General features: G+C 39.2%; 1 protein-coding gene across 8 annotated transcripts in view; it reads right to left on the reverse strand.

Moving 5' to 3' along the window:
- Positions 1-6,027: 6,027 nt before the first annotated feature.
- Positions 6,028-27,472, reverse strand: part of GRIA4 (glutamate ionotropic receptor AMPA type subunit 4) — a 218,538-nt gene continuing 197,093 nt past the window's right edge. Inside the window, exons 14-17 of one of the 8 annotated variants that reach the window (XM_051779810.1) lie at positions 16,171-16,285; positions 13,806-13,940; positions 12,281-12,463; positions 7,055-7,167 (exon numbers count right to left, since the gene is read on the reverse strand). In XM_051779810.1, coding sequence (XP_051635770.1) covers positions 12,329-12,463; positions 13,806-13,940; positions 16,171-16,285 — 385 coding nt within the window. In that variant the 3' untranslated portion in view covers positions 7,055-7,167; positions 12,281-12,328. Of the gene's footprint in view, positions 7,168-12,280; positions 12,464-13,692; positions 13,941-16,156; positions 16,286-23,254; positions 23,370-27,472 lie in introns of those variants that run through there. The other 7 variants (XM_051779816.1, XM_051779811.1, XM_051779809.1 and 4 more) reach the window with 7 other exon arrangements.

Here is a 27,472-nt window from a genome sequence, read left to right on the forward strand (position 1 = left end):
AACATAATATTTTGGAGCTGAGGAAATGCAGTCATCTCTAGGGGCTGGTGTTATCTAAATAGCAGCTATGAGAGCAGTAGGGAATCCATAGTTGTGTGTTTACACATAGAGTGGCAAACAACCAACCTCTAGGCATCAGGTACTCTGTAGCTGAAGGTCATAAACATACAGTTTGGAAGAGATGGTAGCAACTTCTTTCTTGTCTCCCTGTCTCACTGATGCTGTGATCATGCTTGTCTCACTCCATTTCACTATGTGATGGCTGGACTTAGGTCATCATGAGTAGGAGTCATCTGGCCAAATGTAGGCATCTGCAAATGTCAGCATTTCAGTGAGTCATTCTAGGTTGTCTTCTCCAACAAAACTCAGGAAAGATTGTTAGGGCATGACTATCCCACCCACAAATAGTTATCTAAAATCAGTTATACATACTGCATCCTCCAAGTTCCTAGATAGTTAAATTAGAAATGTTTAAAGTCAAGGAGTGCCACCCCCAATATCATCAGATGTTCTCAGAATGCTATTGCATTTACTATAAGCTTTCCAGCAGTTATTTCTTAATCTTTGTGATGGAGCTTTTAATAGATGAATTTTTTGTGGAATATTGATTCTGTCCTTTAGCCAAAAAAGCATTTTTTTCTTATAGTTGTTTTAGAAATGTCAGGGAAATTACAGCAATTCACAGTATTGTAGGTAGCCAGAAAATAAGTGTTCCTTTTACAATACAGGCAAAACATTAAATTTTTCAGTCTTGCATTCTGCTCACCAAAGAATAGAAAGTATCTCATATATCTTGGCACTGCAGAAGAAGGGAAGACACCATCTCTGTTATATTTTTATGGACTCGATGACTACTGTAATGTGTAGAAAGACTCATTTAATAGAATTACTGGATTTAAACTGCTGAAGCCTTGTGCCTTCCAAATTCTCCACAATTTCTACACAGTTAGACCAAAATGGGTTTAAAAATCTCACAAGATCAGATCTTCCCATCCACACTAGTGGTTGTATTTTTACATCCATTATGCATGGATTTGAACAACTAGTGTCAGGCATAAGGCTAGGTAGAATTGGGGCCTTAGCACTGGAATCCTTACAGGAATAGCTAAAACATACAATAACTTGAAAAGTAATATGATTATTTTTCAAGGACTTAACAAAATGTATAACTTATCTTAAAGCACTTTAAAGTCCACTTCAACAGTTTAGCCTTGTTGAAGGTCTTTAGACCTATTAGAGATATATCACTTAAAAAAGACATTCAGGGTATGGCCTTCAAAACTTTTTAATGTTTGGTGCTAATGGAAGGTGATGGAGCTAGGGGCATGAATCCTTGTTTTAGCCATAAGGAGAAGCTGACATCAGTGCACGCTCCTCTGAAGTGTGATGATAGCGTGCCTTAGTCTCCTAACTGACTGGTCCAGTTACACTGAGCTCAGCTACACAAATTTCATTTAAGTAAGCAGCTTGGGATACATGTTGCTACTTTTGAATATACTCTCAGTGCAGAACAGCCACAAAAACTTTAGGAAAATTTTGCCTTCAGGAAGAAATTGAGGGTGGTCAGAACTTTTGAAGAGGTTGCCCACAGAGGTTATGCAATCTCAACACTGGAGATGCTAAAATTTTGATAGACTAACACTGAGAAACCTCTCAAACATTGAAATTGCATTTGACTTCAAAGCTCAATCTACTTTAAATAGAGGTTTGAAGGAGATGACCTCCAGAAATCCCTTCCAATCTAAATTATTCCATGTTTCCTATTTACTGGTTTCAGCTTGTCTGACCTTACATTCAATGCAATTGTTAGGAAATCAATAAGTTATTTGGGATCTGTGACACTCCTCTCATTTAGAAAAGGAAGTGGTCCTAAATTTCTATTTATAATTCCACTGGTGACTTCTTACCCTTAGATGTTGCAGCTGAAGTTAAACTTGCTGTTGCATGCCAATTACACATTTTGTTGTAACAGTGTTAATTAATCCATGCCTACCACAAATCTCTGCAGCTTCTTGCAGTCTGCCCTTCTTTTCTTGCTTTTGGTGTTGGTGTGGAAGGTAAATTCTGCAGGTCGAAAGCTTTAGGAGTTCCCTTCTGATGTAATTTTCTAGTCATGGATGAAGGTCTACTTATACTTTGAATATTAAAGAATATTTGCTCTTCATTTGAACATCCTCTCAGAGCAGAAGGCAGTACAGAATAACTAAGGAACAGAAGTGAACAGGTACCACCCTCCTCCTTCACCATATGCAATGATTACAACCAGTTGTATAACGTTGTACTCCTTTCCCCGGGCTCTCTTCTCAATTGCACTGAGGCAAATTCAATTCAGAACATGTACATTCAGCTCCCGGGATAGTCTCTAGGTGAAATTCAGCAATAACAATTGGTGGTATAAAACTAATTTTGCATGAGAGGTCCTCAAACAACCCAGCAAGTCCCTACTGATTTTAACTTTAATAGGTGTTTAATAGAATACACAACCAGCGTGGGAGAGCTGAATGTGTAGAACAAAAAAACTACTAATATAACAGTGAATGTCAAAACAGGTTGGTCTTACAGTGTGATTCACACCAGCTCAGATGACACTTATTTTGCAGATGAGTCTAATATTGTTGTGAGTTTCAATGTTAATAGTTGCTTTTGATTATGCTGCCTCAGAGCTTTTTTTTTTTAATTTTTAATTTTTATAGATTTTAGAAGTAGATGTGTAGCACATGTAGATTTTAATGCAGCTGTATTATATCCCTTACCCTGTAGCATAATGTTAACACATACCCAACCCTACTACCCCATTTCATATCAATCCCTCTAAAATTCCATTAGTGTGTTTAGTCTTCTTTTCAAGGTAGAATTGTAGAAAAACATCCTAAGGCCTTGACCAGAAGATATCACACAGACACAGCAACCTTCAAGCCCAGAACTTTGTAGGAACTCCAAGAACTGTACATGCTGCGAAGAAGATGAAGACGAGGAAGAAGGGGTTCCAAACGCCCCCAGACCCAATTCCCGAAGGGGCGTGTTGGGGGGCAGAACGGGGCAGAACCAGGGGTGGACAAACTGGGATTGGATGGACCTTATTATAAAATCATAGAACCATTATCTGAGGGCGAGTATGTGGTATGTATTCCTCTAGGCCTACAGACTCATTAAAGGACCTGCTCTCTTTATCTTATCTCATACACTAAATTGGCCTGGAGTCTTCTTCTCCATGGTCTTTTAGGCAAAAATTACATTGACACTGAAATTATTTTAGAACATACAAATACAGGTGTTATCCAGTTTATCATTAAGATAGATAAATGAAGAGATCTATAGGAAAATGATGTGACTAAGGTCTTTTCATACTCCATGGAGATCTAGTCAATGGAGGCTTGAAAACAACTCAGCTGAACAGACTAGGGGACACAATTCAGTTACTCTCCCACAGGCACTTGGTACCATTTGAGATGCCTTAGGCCATCTGAGACATCTGCCCAGGGCTTTTAGATCTAACCCAGGATTCTTTCCTTTCACCAGGCTGAACAACCCCAACTCTCTCAGCCTGTCTTCACACGAAAGGTGTTCCAGCCCTGGGATCAATTTAGTGGATCTCCTCTGGACTTGCTCTAACAAGTCCACACCTTTCCCATGCTGAGAACTCCAGAGCTAGATGTGGCACTCCAGGTGGGCTCTCACAAGAGTGGACCAGAGAGGCAGAATCACCTCCCTTGACCTGCTGGCCATGGTACTTTTGATGCAGCCCAGGATGCAGTTGGTTTTTTGGGATGCAAGTGCATATGACTGAGACATGTTAAGCTTCTCATCCACCAACATCCCCAAGTCCTTCTCCCCAGGGCTGCTCTCTATGGTCACAGCAGTCATGCAACATCTACCCTCTTGGAATAAGACAATAGAGTAAGTTACTGTGGAGACAGCAAACCAATACCCTGAGATTGCTTTCTCAACCATCTGAACTGTAAACTGTAGTCAGCTCCCTCTGCTATAGCATTTTCCCATCTAGTTTCCTTTTTTTCTTTTTTTGTCTTTTTTTTTTTTTTAATATATCTAATTATGACAGGCATCAGCAAAGTTGAACCTCTTCACCTCATCTGACCAAGTTTTCTTTGAGTAAAGCATTCCCTTGGCAAGGAAAAGGCTTGGAAGTTCCATGCTGTGGCTACTGGCCCCATGCCCTTGGTGGGTCACACCACTCCATGGACATGGTGCTCAGTGGCTGCATTGCTCTCGCTGCTCAATTCTGAATCCTTCTTGGTGGGGATCCTCAGTTGTTACTGGCAATGGACAAGACATCTCAAAGGACTTGGATGCCTCATTGCCAAGTGGAAACCTGACTTAGGAAATTAATAATGAGCTCTATGGAGTGATATTCCTAACAACAGTAATGGTCTGTTTACTGAAGGGGAAAAATAAATATTATGTGTTAAAGAGACAGGGGAGAATATAGGAGGAGTAACATTGGAAGACAGTAAAATATCCCAGGACAGCCCTGCCAAAGTCCTGGATAGGGAAAGGATGAAGACAAGCTCCTGGAAAAACAGACAGACACAGTAAAACAAAATAGACAGTATTCTTCATATTCAGTCTCTCAATATGTTACTTTGTGAAAAGTTGAGGCAAACACTTTCTTTTTCTTAAAAAAAAAACAACCACCAAACCCCAAAAAACTCAAACCCAAAACCAACTCACCCAGAAGCTGTTTTTTAAATTTGGCTGTAAAATGGAGTCTAAGAGAGGGCTTCCAGGTTTACTCAAACAAGAGATCATCCAGACAACTCATCTATCAGTCAAAGAAACAGAAAACAGTTCATGGTAACTCATGAATGTGCTAAACATGCTAGTAAAACACAGATATGAAGAAAGTTTAGTGACAGTGATTCATTGTAGTGTTATGTGTCTTTTTCTCTAAGACCCCTGGCACACGTTTTAGTCATTGTGCCTTAGGGGTAAGTGTCATCTTGTTTTCACATTTGCCTGCACTGTCAAGCTCTGTATAAGAACTGGTCGCCCACAGCCTAAACTAAGGTTAGCTCTTGCTGCTGTGATTAACAGTCTGATGTTTTAAGGTCTATTTTAAGGTGAAGTCATTCACTCTCATTGGTTATTTCCCCCCAGTAACTATAAAGGGTCTCTAGTATTTTAAGCAAGAAGTTTGTATTTATATAGTTGATATCTCAACTGAAACTAACGCCTGCTTTTCTACTTTGTAGCTGTCTGTATCACACAGGAGTATCACCTCAGTAGCGCCTTTGGTCAGCCTTTGTGGCAGTTGTTGAGAGTTGGTCACTGCTGGGCAACGTTAGGCTCCCTCCAGCGCCCACACTCTGCTTCGTGAGAGCCCTGGGGGCCGAGATAAGCACCAGGACAAGGCTTTGGTGAAATGTAAGCCATTGGAACATGACCCCTGGCAAAATCATGAGAGCATTAGAAGCTATGACTAATCCAAGTTTTCTCTGATTTGCAGACTGGGGTCTGGCATGAAGTTGTTACCTGGTGGCAATATGCTGGATTTGGATGCTACTGCCAGGTCTAGTATGGTCAAGGAGAATGACCCTCACAGAACAAACCTACTGCAACTTTGCACCTACAGACATGCCTACTCCTGTTGACATTTGGCTTTTATTCAAATGGTGGCTGCTAGTCTTTTCCTGGTGTGCCACTGATAGGCTGGATGATGAAAGCAGGTTGCTGGGTACCAAGTAGGTTGTATCTATCACATCACTCTGAAGGACTTTCATTTGTACTTTCCTGCTTCCTGGCATTCTGTCCCTTGACCTACCCAGAAGACGCTATATGGTCCCTAACATCTCAGGTAGGGTTTTAGTGACTAGAACTAAAATATTTAGTGAATAATCAGGACAATACTTTGGCTGCTTTGAGTCCCTCCTCCCTAGGGACTTTAAGCACTTAAAAAATCTGCAGGGACTTAGACTTTCTCTGATAAGATACTGCATCCTGTTGTAAGTAATAAACCACCTTTTCTTTTTTTCCAAGTGACATCCCTAATGATCAGAAAACAACTCAAGCTCTGTCAATATTATAAGAACATTTGTTGTTTTATTCTTTTTGGTGGGTACAAAAACCACAGTTTCTTACACAGAACAAGATTATAAATAATATCTGTAACATGAGTGACCCGTAGTCTCTTTTGATTCTACACTGCAGACTGATGAAGTACTCTAAACATTTTATCATTTTGTTTCTTGTATTAGACAGATGCAAATCTTTTGAACACAGAATGATGGAACAGAATGAAGGTAACAGCAAACAAGAGGATGACCAACAACTTTTATAAAAAAAAAAATTCTCTGAATTTTATTACAGTGATGGCATTTTATATCAATTATTGCAATGATTTTTCCCTAAGATGGTTAGAAAAAAGAATTGTGTTGTCCTCTACTGAATTTACATCAGTTAAAAAGCAAGCATGTTTCAATATTCCTCTTTTTCCAAAGAAAATGTAAATAATTTCTTTATTTTTTTCACAGGATTTACATATTTATTTTTTTTATCACAGTTTAGTGATTCATTTCTACAGCTGAACAGCTGAGTATTCTTCCATTGTATATATTGATGTTCTGGAGACACAGGTTAGCATGTTCATTGACTTCTATAGCTATTTTTCTCTCTCTCTTAAGACAAAGACCAAAATGGTGTCCTTTCTGAGCATGTTCTTCACAGTTTAATGCGCTAAATTGGCAAGTCTTATTAGTTTTAAGTCCACTCAAGTGAAATTTGTTGCTGTTAATACACCCTTCCCAGCCCCCTCCCCCCAACAAAACTAAATTATGAATTTTCCTGATATAAAATCTGAGTTTGGGTTTCCGAGCTGAGCTCATGCACACATTGTTGCTGATGATGTCTGGCGCATTTGGACGTACTTCCCTTTCTCAGCCAAATTATTGGTTCATCAATGACACTCCCATGTCGTTACAGTCTGTGCTGTGTTCCCATCAGTCACCAACACAGTTTAATTAAGGCACTCAATTATTTTTTTGGTTTTTATGGTAGGTCCGATGCAATTACAGCCAATCCTGAACTTTGTCTAATTGCAGTTCCAGTATGCACGGCCTTCGGGCAGTCGGGAGTCAATACACGTCCGTTTTCTCCCACACTCCCTGTGATGGATAATCTGGCTTTGTTTCTTATGGCTTCAGAAAAGGTAAGCTGGGTTTGAAGAAAAAGCAGAAAAGAGGAAAGTGTTATAATGTTTCCATCCTTCAACTAACCAGAACACAGCAAACACCAAAATATTAAATTTTAGACATCTGCATTTTTTATGTTAACATTAAATATAAAAATAGTAATAATCATAAATAATAATAATAAATAGCATTTAAGCCTACTGAGGAAAAAAGACTAGCAATTCTGAGGGTAAATTTCATTACAATAAATCATTACTAATTTAAATATAAAATCTCAATTTGATAATGAAATTAACTGATGAGGCAATACCTTCATCTAAACTTCTTCAAACTATATTTACATACAGTGAAAAGGTCTTTATGAACCTGACAGCATTTGCATCTGAGAATAAAGTCATGCACAGGTGTTTATAGGCTTAGACCTTCAACTAGGAATGTCAACATAAAATCTAACTACTGAAAATAGTTTATAAATTGCAATAGCTGGATTATCTATCTTTGTGGCAATTCCGTGGTTCACATCAAAAGAAATTATTACTTCTTTTCACAATGCACATATTTAGTATCAGGAAATCTGAGAACTGTTCTCAAATCTCTTTCAGATATATATATTTCCCTGCAACTAGAAAAGGTGGGAACTTTCAAAGAAAATGTAATGTATTGAAAGAAAATACAGTTTTCTACATTGTCTATATTTTCCACAAGAAGGTTTAATTTTTTTTATTTTAAAATCTTTACTTTTAGATAAATCAGAATAAAATATCTTGTTTAGTGACCAAGTTACTCAAGCAAAAAATTTGGATTTATTTAAAGATTTGTAGTTATGCTATCTAAGTCATCCAAAAATTAGTAATCTAATCTAATAGAGCATTCTGATGCGTTAATAGAAAAAGCCAAGATGACTAGTTTAGAGTAAATGATTTCCAGATGACTAAAATTATGGAAGGTGTCTAAGCTGAAACAATGCAGCAAGGACACCTGGAACAACAGGCACCCAAATTACGCTACATTGAAAGAGATTTCAGAGATAACCATGTTAAGATATTAGTGGGGAAATCTGACTTCTAGTCAGTAGAAGCTATAGCCTAAGAAACTAACCCATGTACATGGTGTGCAGGGATGCAGTCTGAAATACCAATTGGAAAAAAACAGAGACAGGAGGGTGCATTCACATAGGAACAAAGGGATGACAAACATCATAATATCATTTTATTTGCCTTATTACTGATCTCTGCATTTCGAACTTTATCCCTCTGAGCCCAGTTTCTCCTTCTCAGGTAGCAGTGAAATTCTGAGCTGGTGTTTGATATGTGAAGTTCATTTTATATGTGAGTGCATAGGGATAGGGAGAGTCCTTAAAGCTCCCAAACATTTCCACTGCTTCTGGTGCACTTCTATGGAAATGCACCAGTCTAATGTCGTATTGCTCTCAGAATCTCCTTCCAAAGGAGTTATCAAAAATATAGTGACTGTTGTGGCACATCTGGGGTTTGGATATAAAAGTAATTTTCCAAATCAATTACCCTAAAAGCTTCAGCCCTCACAAGTAATCTGAATTCAGGAAAAGGGCATTATGGCATTCCCCTTAGGTAGAAAACCCTTGGCTTTGGTAATTGTCAATTGCAATGCCCAAAGTCACCCTTTGAAAAGTTTCCCTGCTGCCACTGTACTTTGTGACAGGAACTGTTAACAAACATATCTTGACCTCAAACAACACCCAGATACAAAAAGGGCAGCAGAGGTAATGAGGGAGTGGGAACCTGGGCCTATATAGTACCAAAAACTTCAACTACTTCCCAGCAGCAAATAAAAATCTCTGCATTTGCAAAGCACAGACACAATGCAATGTGGTGTAGAACCACACAGTGCGTGTCCAGAGTCCCGTTGCAAATGGATGTTGAGGACTGGTAACTGTCTGTAGAAGTGCACAGAACATGTTTTGGTCAATGGTAAGAAAAAAACAAAGGGGCTTTAGTTTGGGGGAAGGGTGAGAGTTCAAACCAGATTAGAAAGCAAACTTGGGTGGAAAAGAGACAGTTTACTCCAGATGTGCTAAATTTCCCAGAAAGTTATCATTATGTACTAGTCTCTCCACTATGTTGATCAGCTATCTGTTCATGGCCATTCAGAGTTTGCCACTGGGAAATCTAAGAGGGAGCATAGATTTATAGGGGATATATGAGTTGTGTGTAACTGTGGTTTAGTAGCTGTCTATATAGCTTTCTGGCCATTGACAACACACTCGGGACAGAAAGACAATAAAAAGGATCCCGTAAAAAAAAATAAAAATTAAACGAGAATAACAGTTTCTCAGCAGCTTTCCACAGAAGAGCAAAAAAACTGCAAGAAAATAACTCTTCTCCTCTCATGGCAGAGATAACAACAGCTCAGCAACACACCACAGAAACAACTCAGACAATTACAAAGCCAGGAAGAGCAGGTCAAACTTGTACTTGGGACAGTGCCATAAAGCCAAGTAACCAGGTAAGATTCTGCTTTTTATTTTAAACTACACTATAGGTAACAAGCCAGGCTAATACTCTGCTTAATTGTTCTGCTACAATTTCAGATTTATGGTCTGGTTGCAGAAACAGTTTCCGGAGCAGCTGGGATTAGAGGGAAAAGTCTTGGTATGTACTGTGAATATTACCCAAACTGTGAAAGTCTCTTAGCAGTAACTGTATGCAGTTAATAGTGATAATGTATTTTCAAATTTGTCATTAGTTTTGATTAAATTAGTTGTGGAATTAATCATGTGAAAACACTGACTGCCTTGTTCCTAATGGGAGATGGGAATTTAGGAAACTAATATCCTCAGTCTATGCAATACAAATATCCTAGCCTGTGTGGGTTCTTTTGTTGTTTACACTCCTCTAGTACTTGGGTCACATGAAGGTGTCTTTGGTACAAATATCTAAGATGAACTTTTAATGGATTTTTCTATCTCGACTATGAAATTAAAAGTATACAAGTCAAAATAAGTGCACTACACATTTACTGAGCCATCCTGTAGCACTTCATCTTTTTTTGTAGTTAATTGTAAAAATAATGTTTTTCATTGATTTTTGTAGTTTTGTAATTAATTTCAGTCATTAGTTATAAACAATAGCATGGGATAGGAGAGCAAGAGAAGACAGCTGAGCTGGAAGCTGGTTCCTGAGCTTCATGCCCCACTGATGCAGCCACAGAGAGGAGGTGGTGGTGGCTGGCTGGATAATGGGATAATCCCTTCAAAAGTCTGTGGGTTTGGGGTGAGGAACTCAGTATAGGGCTTTGCCCTAGAGCAGCTGGAGAGAGGGATGTTAGGGTCTGCACTGTTCTCGGCATCAGCTCCACTTGTATACTAAGGGCTTACTATGGATACACAAAACCGGAAAACTGCTGACCCAGGGAATAGGAAGGGGTTGTTCCCTCCTTAAGCAAACTTCCTTCTCCGCCTTCAGCAGATGCAACTGCCTATCATCCCTTTTGAATGTCTCTATGCCACACATAGAGATTAGTCCTTTATCATATAGACCAGTCCATACATACAGACTAGCCCTTCATTTTCTGCTGCCTCGCAGGAGGGTGAATTCCCCTGGAGTAACTCATGTTTGACTGGCTGAAACTAAAATAAAAAAAAATACATGGTAATGAATATTAATAGAGGATTATTTAAGCTATTTTAAATTAGTTTAAAATATATACCATTAAAGCTATTTGATGTTAGCTTAAAAAGTCAGCATGTTGGTTACTCATGTAGGTTAGAACCACCAAGCATCTTTCCATATTAGCAAGTTTTAGTTCTAATACGATCTCTTTACTCCTTGGATAAATAAACATATCGAAAGTTTCAAAATGCAGAAGACAGACATATTTCTGCAGAAATATGTGCAACCAGTTTTGTGGGCTCTGTACTGCTGCCAGCTAAACAGGGGTTTATGACTAGCACATGTATGAACAACAGATGGCATAGTCATCCTGTGCAGAGTGCAGCACACAGGTACCCCTCACTGCCTCCATGGCAAGGGGAGGATGGCTGGACCTTGGCAGTCTTCCACATATGAGCATAAGCATTTTTATAAGAAGTCCACCTGAAATTTTTCAGGTAAATATTATATCAAATAAGCAGAATGAAGAATTTCAGAAGTCTGTAAATATTTGCTCAAAATCCTAGTGATTTGTTTGTGAATTTTAAAAGTCTGCACACTAAAATGTTTTCAAGTGACTATTAGAAGTTTTGACTGACCCAAACATGAATTTTCAATTTAAAAATATGCAACATTCTTGTACCTTTTCTCTATTCTTTTAAATGTATTTTTCCTATAAGAATTAATCTCTATGTTGCAAGAAGTCCCATGGAAATCCAAGCTTTAAAGAAAGCTGATCTTTCCTTAAAATTATCTTTTCTTAAAAAATAAAACTCAGTTAGCTCTATTTTTTTATTATAAGAAAAACTAAGGCTAAAAAAAATTCTACAAATATAATCATAGTGTCGCACTTAAATCACAGATCTGTGTGGGAACTGTGAGGATTGTCAAGTCATGCCATGTTTAATGTGCACAGACAGTTTGGGTCAGGTCAGTATTTGAATGAAAGCTTAATTCTTTTGTTTGCTTTCTTTAAGACTATGTTTTGAATGTATTGCATTCTGTAAACTTGATAAGGAATATATTTTCTACGACTCTTACTTTTACACCAGCCTCGGGACACTCTCAGTTGTGAGCACATCACTAAACAACGTAAAGGAAAAAGCACTCTTCATTTGCATTTTGCACAGTTACTTGCACAGGATTACTTCTTTTTAAGACTGCTATTACTGACAGTAGGGAGTGAACTTGGGAGATTAATATTAGCATCTGGAAGTCTTGATTACCAATTCACAGTAATGAGCACTGGCCTATACCCTTGGAGTCCTCTTGATACCTACTCTGGCTCACATTTTCTCTAGTGAACGAAGTGCACACCTAACACTTTTTTTTTTTTTTTTTTTTTACATGGGAAATTTGGCAGCTCTGTTAGGATTAAAATATACCCAGGGTCATGACTTCTTCTACAACAAGGAACAAAAGAAAACTACAGAGCAACAGTATGTTTGGGACAACTTCCCGGCCAGCGTACACCAAGCCCCCTCCCTCCCCCCCCCGAGAACCCACCTATTCCTCGCAGCGCTCCAGCTATCATGCTCAAACACCATTCTCTGCTCACTCTGTGTTTGCTCTGTACTGTATGGTTCGGTATTGTACCGGCTGTGCCTTTAGGCTGTAAGCTCCTCGGGACAGGGACCTGTTATGTGTTTGGCACACTTCACCTATTGTACAGCGCCGTGTACTCCAGCGCTATATAAATAATAAATAAAAAATGATAATTTTATCTACAGTTGTTTCCTACAATTTTTTTTCTAGGTGGCAACATAAGTATTATATTCGTCATCTCGTTTCCCTAAATCTTTGTTTCTTACTTCCACTATAAGGATGGCTCAGTGATTACAGAAAATGTAGCTTAAGTTTTTTGTTAACAGAGGAGACATGTGGCTTGCTATTTGCAAGGGCAAGGGAGCTCTACGTAGCATAACAGGATAGGGTCCTAGCTGCACATTCATGTATAAAGCAGCCCATATAGCTTGGGAGCTATGTAAAAGTTATATTTAGAAGCTCAATTTGCTGCTACGTGCCATTTCCAAAGGTCAGAGTGTTGATTTGTCTAATCATTAGTTGGCAAGATACTCAATGTACAGATGAAAGCAAGTACATTAGTAAACCACCCCTGCATGCCTACTCAGGAGAGCTATGCAGGGTGCAGCTTGGCAGCATCAATTGTTCAGCCTCTAAAATGACTGTGTGAATATCTAAAATGCACTAGTCTTGACCTAAGTAAGGGGTATGTTACTGAAAGCTGAGGACAATAATCAAGGTCTATCCACTGGTTAGTGACTTTATGTGACTCTTAAGAATGGGCAAAGGTTGACCTGAAGCAGGATATTGTGAAAAAAAAAGTGCCACACAATTAGCATAAAACATGTATCAAAGGGAGGTTGAAGGGACATGGAGGGGAGGAAGGAGAGAAGGTAAAACAACATTTAGACTTCTTGTAACAGTGCCTTTTCTTCCATTACGTTAACTATGGTTCAGTGACATTGCCTATCCTAAATCTTGATTATAACGAAATTCCAGTTAGGGCCAACATCAAATAATACAGGCTTGCAGCAATTTGTCACTAGTAGAGTGCAAACCTTCAGCAAAACAGACTACCCAATCAAGCACTTAAACACTGGCCCTCCGGATATATACTTTCTAATTTCAAATAGTTGTCATCTTCCAACTGATTCGACAACTTTGAGCTGTTCAAAATATATTTTTCATGTTAAAAATTCCTTGCAATGCAGATGTCTATTAGCAACATAGAATAATATACTGTACATCTGCAGCCAAAAGAACTGAACCACTTTGCACTGAAGTTTTCCAAAATATAAAGCTCTGTTCAGAAGCAAGCACCACTAGACAGACATGTCACAACACTGCGTTACAAGATGCATCACCCACTCACTGTAGTAGGCCCTAAATCCTACCCCTAAATTTTAATACTTTCGGTTCCATATACGTTGTAACCTTCTCTATAAGTTGCTAAATTCTGGGTATTCTGCGAGGAAGTTGGGTTAAAAGTCTGTGCACTCTTTGCCACCTTCATTCGTTTCGCCTCTGCCCTGGACTTGTAACAGAACTCTATCAAAGCCACCAGCATTGCCAAGCCCAAGCCTCCAACCAGAATGTAGAAGACTCCAGCAACGTTGCTGAGACTCAAGGCACTCGTCTTGTCCTGGGAAAACAGAAGTGACACAGTTAACCCTGGAAAACAGATACCCAGAAGCACAAGCCACACATTAAAACATTGGAAATGGAAATAAATAACATTGTTTAGCTGAAATTTAACAACAGTTGTCTACACACTTTCCCAAAATTTGACCTATCTGGATCTATAAAATGTATTTTAAGCAACTAGTTTTCCTGGTCGGCATAAAAAATATTATAAGTTTATTGCCAACATATCAGGATGTCATTGCTTGCTTACTGCAAAGCATTGCTTCCATTAAGTGGAGAATTAGGCAATGACATATCTAGCTCTCTTTAGGGGACATTTCAGCATTGATATGAAACTGCATTTATGTAAAGCTCTTCAGAAGCCTTGGAATCCAGAAATCCATTTATATCAGACAAGACTCTGCTTGATCTTTACAAAAAACAGTAATTGTACTTGTGGTAGGCATTGCTGTTAATTTAAAAGATCCAGACTGAGCTTCTGATACTTAAATGACAGGTGAAAATAACATGTGAGGCTTAATTTCTTTCTTTGAACAAACACTTCCTCTGACAGTGCACACTGTACCATACACATTGTGATATATTTGCCTCTTACCTATTATTGTATTTTGGTTCTTTTTACTATAGATACAGTTCTGGAACATGCCCATGGACTACTAAGGCTCAATAATAGTATACTTCTAAATAGCAATTTATAAAATTTTACACATTATTGATAATTTAGATAACAGTGAGAGCCTTCTTTAACAAATTATTAAATATATAGAATTTTACAAACAATTGCCTTCTTGGACGTATTTACTACTCTACATTTCTCTATACTTCACTGCTGAGTTATGAATCACATTTTTTTGACTTGAAATCCCTGTGCATTTTTAGCATAGTTCTCAAGGAACTCTCTCAGGATTGACTCCATATGCTACATTGTGTGCCTTAAGATACTTATAAAGCTTTATTCTTATGCCGACTATATAATCTTTAGCTAAAGTATGGAGAGTACTTAAATTCTGATTGTAATCTCTATGAAATTTTAACTTATGAAGAATACAAAAAATTTGGATATTTAATTTAAGGAGGCACTATTTATTGTGTAATCAGTAGATTAGCACAGTAACATTTTCCATGGATGTACAGAGGTGATTGGGGCTTATATCTGTGTTCTGCTTTGTCTGTCTTTTTAGCTGGCTAAGAGGAGTCCGAATATCTTGGAGATGGCTGTTCCTCTGGTGGCAATTGCTAACACTGTGCTTGCAAACAAAGAGGAAACAGGACTGAGAAAGATTTGCCCCAATGTAGGTGGTGGGTTGAGGCTTTCTCAGCTGTCATTTATGGGTACTCTGTTATACTCTTAACTGGTTTTCACTCCTTTCTTCAAAGCATTTGCCAGAAAAAGCAAAATGTGTTGAAAGCTTGCTTCCCACGCTACTTTTATCTGAGTAACTCTCAGGATGAGCAGGCAGCAAGCAGCAGGCCCTGTCACTCTTTCATTTTAGCTGTGGCTGCACAGGCTGACACTGAGTCAGTCACTGTGAAAAAATGCCAGATTTTCCAAATTGAGGGCTGGAACTGACTGTAGTGCTTCCCAGCCACCAGAAAATACCTGCTTCTGGGTCTGTTCCCAAACAGAGAGAAAAAGAAGAGGCTCCACTCCCTGGAGCTGTCAGTATTACTGTTTGGGAATGGATTAGGATGAACACTGGAGGCTGTAAAAAGTGATTAATTATTGAAGTCTTTCACTTCAAAGCTCAAGTCCTCCTTGGCTCCTCAAGCAGCCAGGGCCATTCCCAAAGGCAGCCAGACACCATCCTCCTGGGTAGCAGTGAAAGGCAATGCTTTCTGCTAGCATTTCTCCTTTTCAGAAAAATGCTGAGGTAGGCTACCTCCAAAAGAAGATGTGAAGGGACATTTCCTAAATAGTCAATGGGAAAAGTCCATCCCCTCCAGGTAGGAAGGAAACAACTAATCCAGCCTGCCTCTCCCAAATGCAAAAAACCTGCCTTGTATTTCTTCAAGGAGATGCTCTGAACATGTAGGATGATCTTTATATATCACTGAAGACTTTAAAATGCAATAGTGCTTCCTTAAATTAAAGCGAGACCCCCATCAAGATGGGCCAAAGCTGATTTGTTCTGTCTACAGCTGCTTATTTTATTACTAAGTCATTTTGTTTATTACTTCCTCTACCGCTTTGTGAACACGATAGTAGGTCCCGAACTGTAGCGACTGACCTTACTTCCAGAGTCCTTGGGTCCACATTCACCTTTATCGTACCACCATTTGTTTTTCAGCTTGTCTAAGACGCCTGCCTCACTGAGTTTCAAAACGGCAAGGTTTACAGGAGTTCTTCACGTGGAAAATAACATAAATAACATTATATATGTTATTTTATGTTATTCAAGTAAAACTACATAGAATCGCATTGCAAAGTGACAGAGCAGAGGCCACAGTGGGTGCTATGTCATGTACTGTTGGCCCAGGTTTAGAGACAGACATATGACCGGGACCTGCTCCATCGCTTTAGGTAACAGGCACATACTGCTGGGGAAAATTTGTAAATAAATAGTATGCAATTACTGTGAACCCAAAACTATTGGCTTAGACATATTAACAACATACCCTTCAGAGATATATGGAATACAAGTGGATATACGACTTAAGAAACATTAATTTGTGTTCCTTGCTTTCAATCTATTCTTAGTTTGTATGCATACAAACTAATAATATGATTTGACTATAGGTATTTCATTTACTGCCCTCAAAATTATCCTGGCAAGAAAAGAAGATGCTTCATGCAATTTGCTGCCCATAAACACTTGGCACAGCCTTGTAATAGGTCTGTGTGCAAAGAACTCAGAGGGAGAGCTACAATGATACCCTTATCTTCAGCTAAGAACACGACAGTGAGGCTTTCATTTTCATTTCCTGTTTCAACACTATTTTAAAATTCAAAGTTTTTCCTTAAATCTCACTTATTACATCAGTGTTCAAAGGGTCCTAGGCTGATGATAAATTTCTACTTGGAATAGCTTCTTTTACTGATGATATTTGCTGTGGCTGATGTAATAGCGTTAAACAATGAAATTAAACATAATTTGATGCCTCAAAGTTATGAACTGCCTGGGATTTACACTGAAGTTACTTAAACTCAGTGAATAATCTCTGAGTATTATGGTAATGCCCCACTTCATGCAGTTCTACCAGTTTATTTTTTAAAAATCTATAAAATTTATTAACAAACTTACTTGATGTACTTTCCACTTTGAATCATTGTCCAATTCTTAATGTGGTAGCCTATGGATATCTATTTATGTGCAGGTGTGCATGCAAATACAATATATATCAGAAAAGCAGGTAGATAAACAGAAATGGCATGTGATAGATAGCCTTCTCGTGATGGTATATGACATGGGACCTGATCCTGTGTGTGCCAGCAGATTCCTACGGGAAAATTAATCTCTCATAATATGACATAATCCATTACTAAAATGTTAACTCATGAATTCAAGACTTAATAAATAAATAAACAGTGCAAACATTAATTAGTATAGTGTAACTGAACCTTCTAAGATAGTTACCATTGAAGAGAAAGGGGCTTGTTACACTCCATAACTGCTTTAACTGGAAATCCCCAAGTGCTTATGTATTAATATATTTGTGCACGTTTGTATATATATTTAAAACACAAATAACCGCTTCTGAACCCTGTAAGCTCTTCTTAGCTTTAGGGATCCTGTCTCTTCATACATTCTGGTTATTCCTTGTGTATGTACCTAAAGGGGGGATTCACCTCACCTGAGTTTTTTCACCTCTAAATTATGCCCCAAGCTTTGTCTGTCTGTACCGGCCTCCCTGTAGTTAAGGGGAAAAGGTAGGTACCTCCAAATGGTGGGCTTAGATTAGTTTTAACAAAGGATGATGTTGAGATGCCTGTCTCCTCATTTACTCTTGAGGAATTTTACTTTTGACAGACACAGTTGTGTGAGAAGATTTCTCAGGTACTCTCAAGTGATCCCTCTAAGCAAAGTAATAGCTTCATCCACTTTCCAAATCCCACACATTTAATTCATATGGAATACTCTGCTTCTAGAACTGAAAATGCCCATTTCTCGCTCTTTTCCAATATTCAAACTTATATTTTGCCTTCAGGCTTCTTGGCAGCAGGTTGTGCAGGTTGATAGTGGAATATGAGAGTCCCACAGCTGTGAAATGAGTGGGTAGCAGCTTGGGGTGCTGGCAAGTTGCCTGTCAACATGATCCTCTGTTTGCTTCTAGTACAAGTGCAAAATAATATATATTGGCTAGCTATCATCTGTAACATGTCATACACTGGCACTGAGCCTCATTTTAGTGCTCCTAAATCCCATCAGCATAAAAGGGCTGGTTATGACAAATACAAGGAGCATACAGGTACTGTTCTCACTTGGAAAATCAGAAGCCTGTAGGGTTGTTGCAGAATAAATGGATTGAAATGATAACTAGGACTAGATACAAACTATCAAGACCGGCAGTAAGGCGGGAACACGTCAGAAAACAGATGCTTGTCCTTTGCTTCTTTTTGTTTCAGCATTAACAGTTTAGGCATATAAAGCCTGAATCAGGCAGGGACTTTTTTCTTCTTTGCAACTGCAGTTCCTTCTGCACTGTTTCTCCAAGGAAGTTCTCAGATTTTCCTTTATGAAAAACAATCAATTTCACACTTAAAATTCCCATGCTATCCTCACTATATAACAGCACTCAATGGCAATGGCCAGCACGGATGAGGCAATTCCCACTTTTCACTGGAATACAGCCAGTGATGTGACTGAGGCCAGGCCCTTGTTTCTCCTCTCCAAGAATTTTGTTGCAAAACTTTCTGAATGAAGGCACTGTAGAAGCTTAGGGAAGCCTGTCCTCTGCCCCTCACTTTCTCACCCCCGCTAGCAAGGCTGTGTGGTGTGTCCTTTGCATCTGCCCTCAGACAGTCCCAGCTGTGATCAGGGAGAAGCACTCCAAGCAAAATTTAAAATTGTGCATTCAAAATGTTTTAAAATATTTTACACTTTCAAAACAGGATTTTTGTCCTAATTTAAATCAGCTGCAATGGGAAATGTTGTCCAATATGAGAAGCCTAGACTAAGGGGTTGCAGAGTGGAAAAGGAAGATTTTTGCTTATGCTTTTCAGAATAGCAACATAAATATCTCTTTGCAATCACAGTAAGTGATTGCAGATGTAGTGAATTTTAATGTACTTCAGGCTTTGTTTCGTTTGTTTTTTTCATTTTAGTAGATTTTCAACAGCTCTCATGGGAGATGCATGCCCAGATCACCTTAGTTCTCAGGGCAAATTGCTTACAGCTTGTTACTACATTGATTACACAATCAGTTGGTGAATAGTCCCACTGATACTAAAGGGGCCAGAAACTAAAAATCAGTAAGGCTTGCTGTATGTGAACAAGAATAATGTACTGACTGAAGTTATATCCAGTGGATAAATCCAGCATTTTTAATTGAATTTCCCATCAAGTTCAGTATTGTATACTTAATATAGCAATAGGAAATTACTATATATTTGGGTTTTGTTCAAGTTATTCAGTGATTCCTGAATTACTAACATTGGGCTAAACTTTCAACTAGAGTTTAACTAGCACAGTTTGTGAAAATCAGTGTAGTTTTTCCAGTGTACAGCTGTTGAATTTCTGCTGTTATATATAAAGAGGATCCATCTGCCTGAAATTCATGTAAGGATAATATATGAGAAATAATAACTAAAACTACCCTTTATCTATGGAGAAGAATTTTCCCCCTGTAGCCATAGTGCAAAACTGCTGTGTGACAGCACAGGAGACCCTGTTCTTCACCCATGTGCTGAAGTCGCTGTTGGCACAACCCAACCTGGGCACAGAGGCACTGATTTTCTACCTTTTCATCATGTTCCTAGCCCGTCTACCTCCTCTCTTGGCTTCTTACTCATTTCCTCCTCTCCTATCATCAATCACTTGCTGTTGGAAGGGCTGTTTTTTAAGAGCCTCAGGCTGGATCTTGAGCCAGCAACATCAGCAAAATCACAGAGCTTTAAAACGGCATTAATGAAGTTGTGAGCTAGTTGCATTCAGGACAACAAATGGGTAATTAGAGCATTTAAATCACAATACTGAGTGATTGTGAAACCAATATAGAATTCTAGTAGACAGGGAATTTAAAATGCAATCATGACTATGCTTTAGGAGCATTTTCATTACCCACTCACGGCTGAGCCATTAATTAAGTGTAAGGTCAGTCTCAGCCGCTGAAGGAAAAAAAAATGGCTCCCATGTTCTCCTGAGGGCTGCCAGCAGAGTCTGGAGAAGATCTTCATAGCATAGCTTCCTTCCACTCACACTTTTATAAAAAAAACGGAGCAGAGTGGTGAAAACTGTTTTTCAGTACCTTCCCATGCACTACATGAAATGATGATGGCATACAGTTAGGATCTGAGTAATACTTTCAAAAGCACTCAAATGACTTGGAGATCTCAGTTTTATCTTCAGCCATGAACTGATTAATGAGGTCACTAGACCACAGGTGGTTCACACCCGGCAGCTCTCTGAACAGTCTTTCTGAATTTTGGAAGATTGTCCCTTAAAGGGAAAAATAAACGAGGAGGCTAGAGATGACCTTTTAAGAGCACAGAATGGAGGTAGGAGCAATCTTGTTTTACAGAGCAATACAAACCTTTGGAGAACTGCTGACCTCTCAATAAACTCCCTCATTTCTGTAGTCCTCTGGTTATTCTGGGTCTAGACTCATATTCTGACTAGTGAATCACAAATACTAACAACACAGTTATCAGTCAAGCCTCCAGTGCTGTATTTCAAGAGAAAAGGATGTTCTTATTCTAATTCATGATAGTAGGAAGCCCTGTAATTTGAATTGGAGCTGCTAACAAAGCTCAGGATTTGTTCTTTTTAAATTCATACAATGAAAAGAAGTATTAGCTACAGATGCTTAAGAACTTAATTTAGGACTTGTTGGTAGCTGTCAGGTTTACAACTACAGTGCACAGTGTCCTGGTTATTCCACTAATGATCATTTGCTAGCAGAAAAAAATAAAATACTTAGAGCTCCATTAATTCAGTAGAAAGGGTCTTATTGAATTCTATTGACCAAAACTGTTCCTGAACAAGGAAATTGATTTTATAGATGATAAATGGCTAACTAATACTTTGGGGAATCAGACTGGCTAGAGTTTATAGCCTAAGAGCAGATGCTGCTGCAATGCAGAATTTGAGAAGCGTGATAACGCCTGCTCATCTGCATGATGTGCCTGGTTCTACCGAATGTGGGCAGTGCAGGTGCATGACAAACCTGAATCTTCCCAGGAGCGCTAGTACTGCCTACTCACACAGCTATGCCTTGGAAAACGTGCGGCAAGAAGTGGGCCTGAGGTCAGATGAATGCTCACGGCAGGCTGTATACAGTCCTAGAACTACAGGTTGAGCTCCATCGTGTTCTCCATCCTTTGCTAATGCTGTCTTGCCCACTACATTTTCTATTGTATCCTGAACTGCCTGTGTCACATATCGTTTATTTCCACTGGCAATGTGTTCCTTCCTCCCTCCTGCATTCATGGGTGCCCCCTGTTTCTCTGTGGACTGCACTCCTTGCTTTTCCTTTCTACTCTTCCCCCCCACTCCTTTTCCTGTCACTTGCCATCACACCAAATCTGCTCCTTCAGCACTTCTAGACATTTCCCCTGGTGAAGCCCTGTCTGTCCCTCTCCCTCTACCATGAGCTACTCCCCTTTTCCTGCTTCATGACTCAAAGCACCTGTGGCAGGGAAAGTAAGTTAAAAACATCCTTATTTTCCTACTTAGCTTTTATCTCACCTTGGAACCACAGCAGGTTTGTGCGAATCATATTCTAAGAAAATGGAGATATTTTAATGATTTGATTCCCTGCCTCTGACATTTTAGAAAAATTAAATAAATACCCCTCCCCAATAATACAAATAATACAAAAGTTCAGGCTTAGGTAGAGAATTTGATAGTAACAATGTGGTAGATCTATAGGTTCACTTATCAACTTTCTTAGTAGAAGTTGGTGTCTGATCCACTTGCAGGTAAGTGCTATCAGATCTAAGAGCTTTGGAAGAGAAAATAGAGACCATTTTTGAAACTGTGACTGCTGGCGAGCAGAGCGGTGTGGGGAAAAATAGGTAGAGCAGCGGGATTGAAGGCAAAGTGAAGAGGATTAGGAGACCAGTTCTGGGTGAGTGCAGAACAGCCCAAGGGATGGTCCCTGAGGCCAGGACACAGCATGAAAGAGCAGGAGGACTAGAGAAGGAGAGAAATAGTAAGAAAAAAATATATGTAGGCAACTGTAAAGAAAGCTACATAAACTGTGTATGAAAAATCAGTCAAATGTAGTCATCTATATCTGACTAGCTCTGTGCCTGCACAGTTTTCTGTGCAGCATTCTCTCATGTATTTTTCACGCACAAGCACATAAATAAATATTCTTACATGCTGCCTGGCATGGAAGGGGTAATTTTAATATCTTCATTCTTCCCCACTTCACCATCTCCCACATTTTTGCTTCTTTTCAGCACCAGACAGTTTCTCAAACAAGGCTGTGAGGAGGAAAGGAAGTACTGGTACTGGCCATATGGAAGATATGGGAATGCAGAAAGAATAAGAAGCTGTCAACACCTCAGCCTAACATGCAGCCTAAAATTCCTGTCTGATAAATTCTGATAAATTATGCCTAGGGAACCACCGTGGATTTCAGTTTGCTGGAAAGATATCAGGAAATCTCAGCATGGAGATATTTTATCTGAAATTTGTCTTCCCATTTTGGGTACTCATGAAAATCGTAATTTGTACCAGTATTGTTTGAGTCAATAAAGGATCCCTGAGCCTGCACTGTACATCAAATTATTCCTTGGATGTATTCACACTGATTTTTGCCTTTTTCCTCTACTGTCACTGAAAAATATTTTGGGTAGTACCATATAGTAAGAAAAAAGTCTGAGCTGGTGAGCAGGCTCCTGAAGGTATCACACTGCTTGTTCACAAGTGCAAGCTTGGAAAAGGGTCACCACGATTTCAGAAGATGCAGGTTTCCAAAAACTGGTGATAGATCTCACCCCAGAGACAGTTAATGAGTTCCCCTTGGGGTGCTTAAACAAATGCAAATATTTTTGCTTTGACAGTAATTGCATACACATCGATTTCAGCTGCAGGTACCAGCAGTGCTGTGCTACTGGTGAAGCTGTTTTGTTGCAGGTAAAACCCCAGCAGATGCACCAATTACTTTACATACTGTTTACCCGCTTTTGGTGACATTGAGGCTAACCTTGGAGTCACCTCCCCCGCTGCCACATTCTCCTTTGTCGTACCACCATTTGTTTTTCAATTTGTCCAAGAGGCCTTGTTCATTCAGTTTTAAAACTGCGAGGTTAACAGCATTTCTTGAAACGATAAAACATATTTTGTAAGAAACTGCACAGCTGTTAAGATGTTAGAAGGAATGAGGACTTAAGCTGTTTATAAGCTTGATCCACACACTAAATAAACCTCTCATTTCCATATTTCAAAGCCCTTGGCAGCACAAATAATTGTGGTTACTTTCAAATGTGAAAAATGTGTTTCCAGTGTAGAAATGATTTTCAGAACAGCTTGGATTTTAACATGAAAATTCTATCAACCAACCCAAACTATTTCTGCAAAATGATGATAAAATTCTGCCTGCAATTATAACCGATTTACACAGATTTATTTGAATCTATATTTAAAGTATGTTCAGTGTGGGCCTAGGCTGCTTTTTCAAGCAGATGGGAAAATGTATGCCCATGTACTAAAGAGGCAAGATCCAGACTGCCTATGCTAGACGCTACCAGTCACGGTGCCACATACAGTTTTGACATGTAGCACTTCAGACTGATCCCACACAAGCTATGGGACAGGGCTCCAGAAACAGGCAGTATGAGGAAGAGCTGAAGAGCAGCACTAACGGCTCACATGCTGACTAAGATGCTGTCTAGAGCCAGTCAACAGAAAGCACTGGACAAAGGTGCCAAGAGTCCTGTCTATCTGAAGCTCTATCCCCTGCTGTAGGCACATCTGTACATTTGGGATCCAGGCTCTAGAGTCCTGCTCCCTTTGCACAGTAGAGGCTTGGCTGAAATGCAAGACTTGGGGTCTAGCTTAGTGTTGTGACTCTGGGGACTGCCCTGTTATTCTGGGAGAGCACACTGTCTCCCAGCCCAAAGGGCACCTGCAGTATAGAGGAGCAAGATGGCAGTGGAGGGCATCCTCGCTCGGGAAATCTGTGAACACTGCAGCCAAACAGAAGCTCAAGCTCTAGGAAGAACAAAGACAGCAAATTAGCTGGATGCTGAGATACAAGAAGGTTGTTGGACATCCTGAGGACTTTTCCATGGAGAGTTTATACATGTTATGCTACCACTGGATGACAGACAAATTCTGCTTTGCTAGCAATATAGTGGCATGGGCACAACAGACTGGAAGGGTTTCCGTGAGCCTGGTGTCCTTTGTATCATGTTTAAATGCTCTTTTTTCAGATGAGAGAAATACCTGAGCAGAGAGGTGTTGCCAACATGAATGATAAAGAACAGAATCACTGCTTCTCTGTGAAATCAAGGCTGCTAGGAGTGGTCTGAAACTCAGCTAAGAAATAGGAGACAGCTGGTCCTAGGATGCAGTTGGTTCTGTGCATGCTCAGAGGTTTTCCTTTAGGTGTCTAGAGAGCAATATGACTGGATGGCAGAGGGTAGACAGTATAGATCACCATACAAACTCAAATGTAAGGCATCTGGATTTATGATAGGAACTGTAGTCACTATGTAACGTTTTAAAATCAGTTGACAACTAATCTGCCAAGGTATTTATGCAGCCTTCATTACCTCTAGATGAAACTTTGTCCTTGTTTAAGTGTACAACTTCCTATCTGTATTATTAAGACCCTCAACAGTCACGTATTCTAATGGTACACAACTACATCAATATTTATTCATAATTCATAATAATAAACTTTTATCTTCCTATTTTTTATGTACAGAGGTCCCTAGTGCATCCAAGCCTATCAGACGTGTACACTCTTTCTGATGGGTGTCTGCCCAGGCTCGCTTGTGGATCTGCAGAGGCACATAAAGCAGTAGCACCATGCATCTCCAAAGTATCTGTGAGGTGTCAGCATCTTAACTACTGCTCTTTGGGGATGATATGTGGTTGAGAAAGATGAAGTTTCTCTCTCTAAATTTGTTTAATGCTGTCAAGATCTGTCTATCAGTACTGAGTGGGATTTGACAAGAACTATGTCAATGGCATCGTCACCTCAACAATAATGAGAGGATGCAACACCTTCAAAGCACTTGGAGAAGGGTTGGGAAGAGAGATCATCTGGTGACAGGGCTTCATCAGATCATATGGCACCAGAAGACACTGGGGCTCGTGATTCACCCTCTCTAGAGATAGCTGGACTCTGGTCCCTGGGTGTCCCTCCTGGACTTAGAATGGAAATTTTTCTCTCACTTATTAGGTAAGATGTCTTCCTGGAAGACAGGTACTTCACAGCTTATGAAGTGTTCCTTACTACATTGGCTCATCTGTGGGACAAATGTCTTCTGGTAACAGTTTTTCATATAGCTCCTGCTGGAAGCAAGATAGGTCTTTGCTGGCTGGTCATGAAGTTTGGAAACTGCTAGTGTGTAGATCTGACTTCACCTAACTTTAGTGTAGTTAGATTTATATGAGATTTCCAGTATAGATAAAGTAATTGCTTGTCTGTCCCTGAAAGTGAAAATGAGAACTGTAGGCTATAGTGGGAGTGATAACAGACTGCTCTTTGTGGATAAATCTTTAAGGGGAATTTAGCAGCCAGGCTGACAAATATGATTTTTGTATAAATGCTCTAATTATGGTTCACACTCCAGAGAGAGAGAAGCAATTGCAAAACTGGAATGAAATTGTTCATTTGTCCCTTTTGTTCTTGGAAGCAATTGCTTTTGAACCAGTCATATTTACTACAGATTTTTCATAGTCAGCTTTTAATTACAAAGCCTGCGCTTTTTGTCTGTTTGCCCTATTCAGAAAGGTAACTGTGTGGTCAGCCTTGCCACTTAAGAGACAGAATTTCAATAAGCTAAACATAAATTTTACCTTTGTAAGGACATTGGGACTGAGCCATAGATGAAAGACGATCCTAGAAACACTATTTCTTTGATGCTGAGCAACATTACTTATTCTGAAAATGGCTTAGATATGTATCTGGAGCCTGCTGTCTACAAAGTCAATGTCAAAACTCCTCCCTTCAACAGGATCCAAACCAAGGTCTAATTTAGTGATGCTATGTCAAATTGTCACACTGGGTGGCAATAACATAAACAGCTGCTTTGACAGTGCCACAGATGCAGGCAGGAGTGATCACTCCCATGAAAAATGAAATGTATCTCAAGGAATATCACTAACTCTCAATTCAAGAAACCACTTGATCTCAGTCAGATTTTAAAGTAGATGGGAAGCCCTATCAATCTGCCTATCTGTAAAAGTATCCTCATACTATTTCCTCTAAGCTGTCGTCTCTCAAGTGTGAACATTAAAGCTCACCAAACTAGACAAAGTCCTTATGTTAAAATTCTTAGAAAGTTCTTTCTTTTCAATCTTTACCTTATCTTGGGTGAAGATGGTACCTGAGAGTTTACAACTTTTTTTTCAGGCTTTCCAATGTCTATTTAGACCTTTCATCTGGATATTCTAAGATGAATTAAACCCAACTAGGTGGGTTTTTTTGACAACTAATATAAGTTTTCTTTTTTAATTTTAATGTTGAAGGGAAAGAGCTTTCTCACTTGCCAAATGTTCAATTTTATCTTTCAAAGCGTTAAAGATTATCAAGGAAAATTTTCCCACAGTCATTTAGAGAAGCTGCAGCTGGTTGATAGTAATCCTAGAGTAATAAATAAGTAAATGAAACCCATTCATGAGAGGGTTATTTAGCTGGGTTATTAGCCATATCCATAGACAGTTTCACAGCACAATAGAGAAATGGAAATAAAAAGGATGAAGGAGTAAATGTGGATTTAAGCTGCAATCATTGCTCTGAAATTAAACTGTATTGTTTATAAATAAAACACATTATTGTCCTCATCATGTCTAGTAGGCCATGTAAAACCAGGTTAGTTTCACACTGCTTTGTCTGTCGATTTGTTATCCAGGTTCACCTCCACATGTGGAAATAAATAATTTCCTCCTGGTCAGCAAAACACAGAGAACCTTTGCTCAACACTGCTGTATCTCCCACAGATATGTATAACTTGTAACAAATGTGGATAGAGCCTTTCCCAAATCTTCATTCGCGAAGCCTAGCCATGAAAAATGTTATAACTGAGAGCCTAAAACATGCAGTGATGACTGCATTGAAAATTATATACCAAGACCTCAGAGCCATGCTAGATCACCCTTACTCATCCTAGAAAGTGCATCATTCTGCCACAGAGAAGGCATTTTGAAACTTGAGTATCCATGGCAGAAACTTTTTTTCATTTTAAAAATT

The sequence above is a fragment of the Manacus candei genome, unplaced genomic scaffold, assembly GCF_025592945.1.
Source record: "Manacus candei isolate 608988 ecotype Guabito, Panama unplaced genomic scaffold, ASM2559294v1 h1tg000014l, whole genome shotgun sequence".
NCBI classification, from domain to species: Eukaryota; Metazoa; Chordata; class Aves; order Passeriformes; family Pipridae; genus Manacus; species Manacus candei.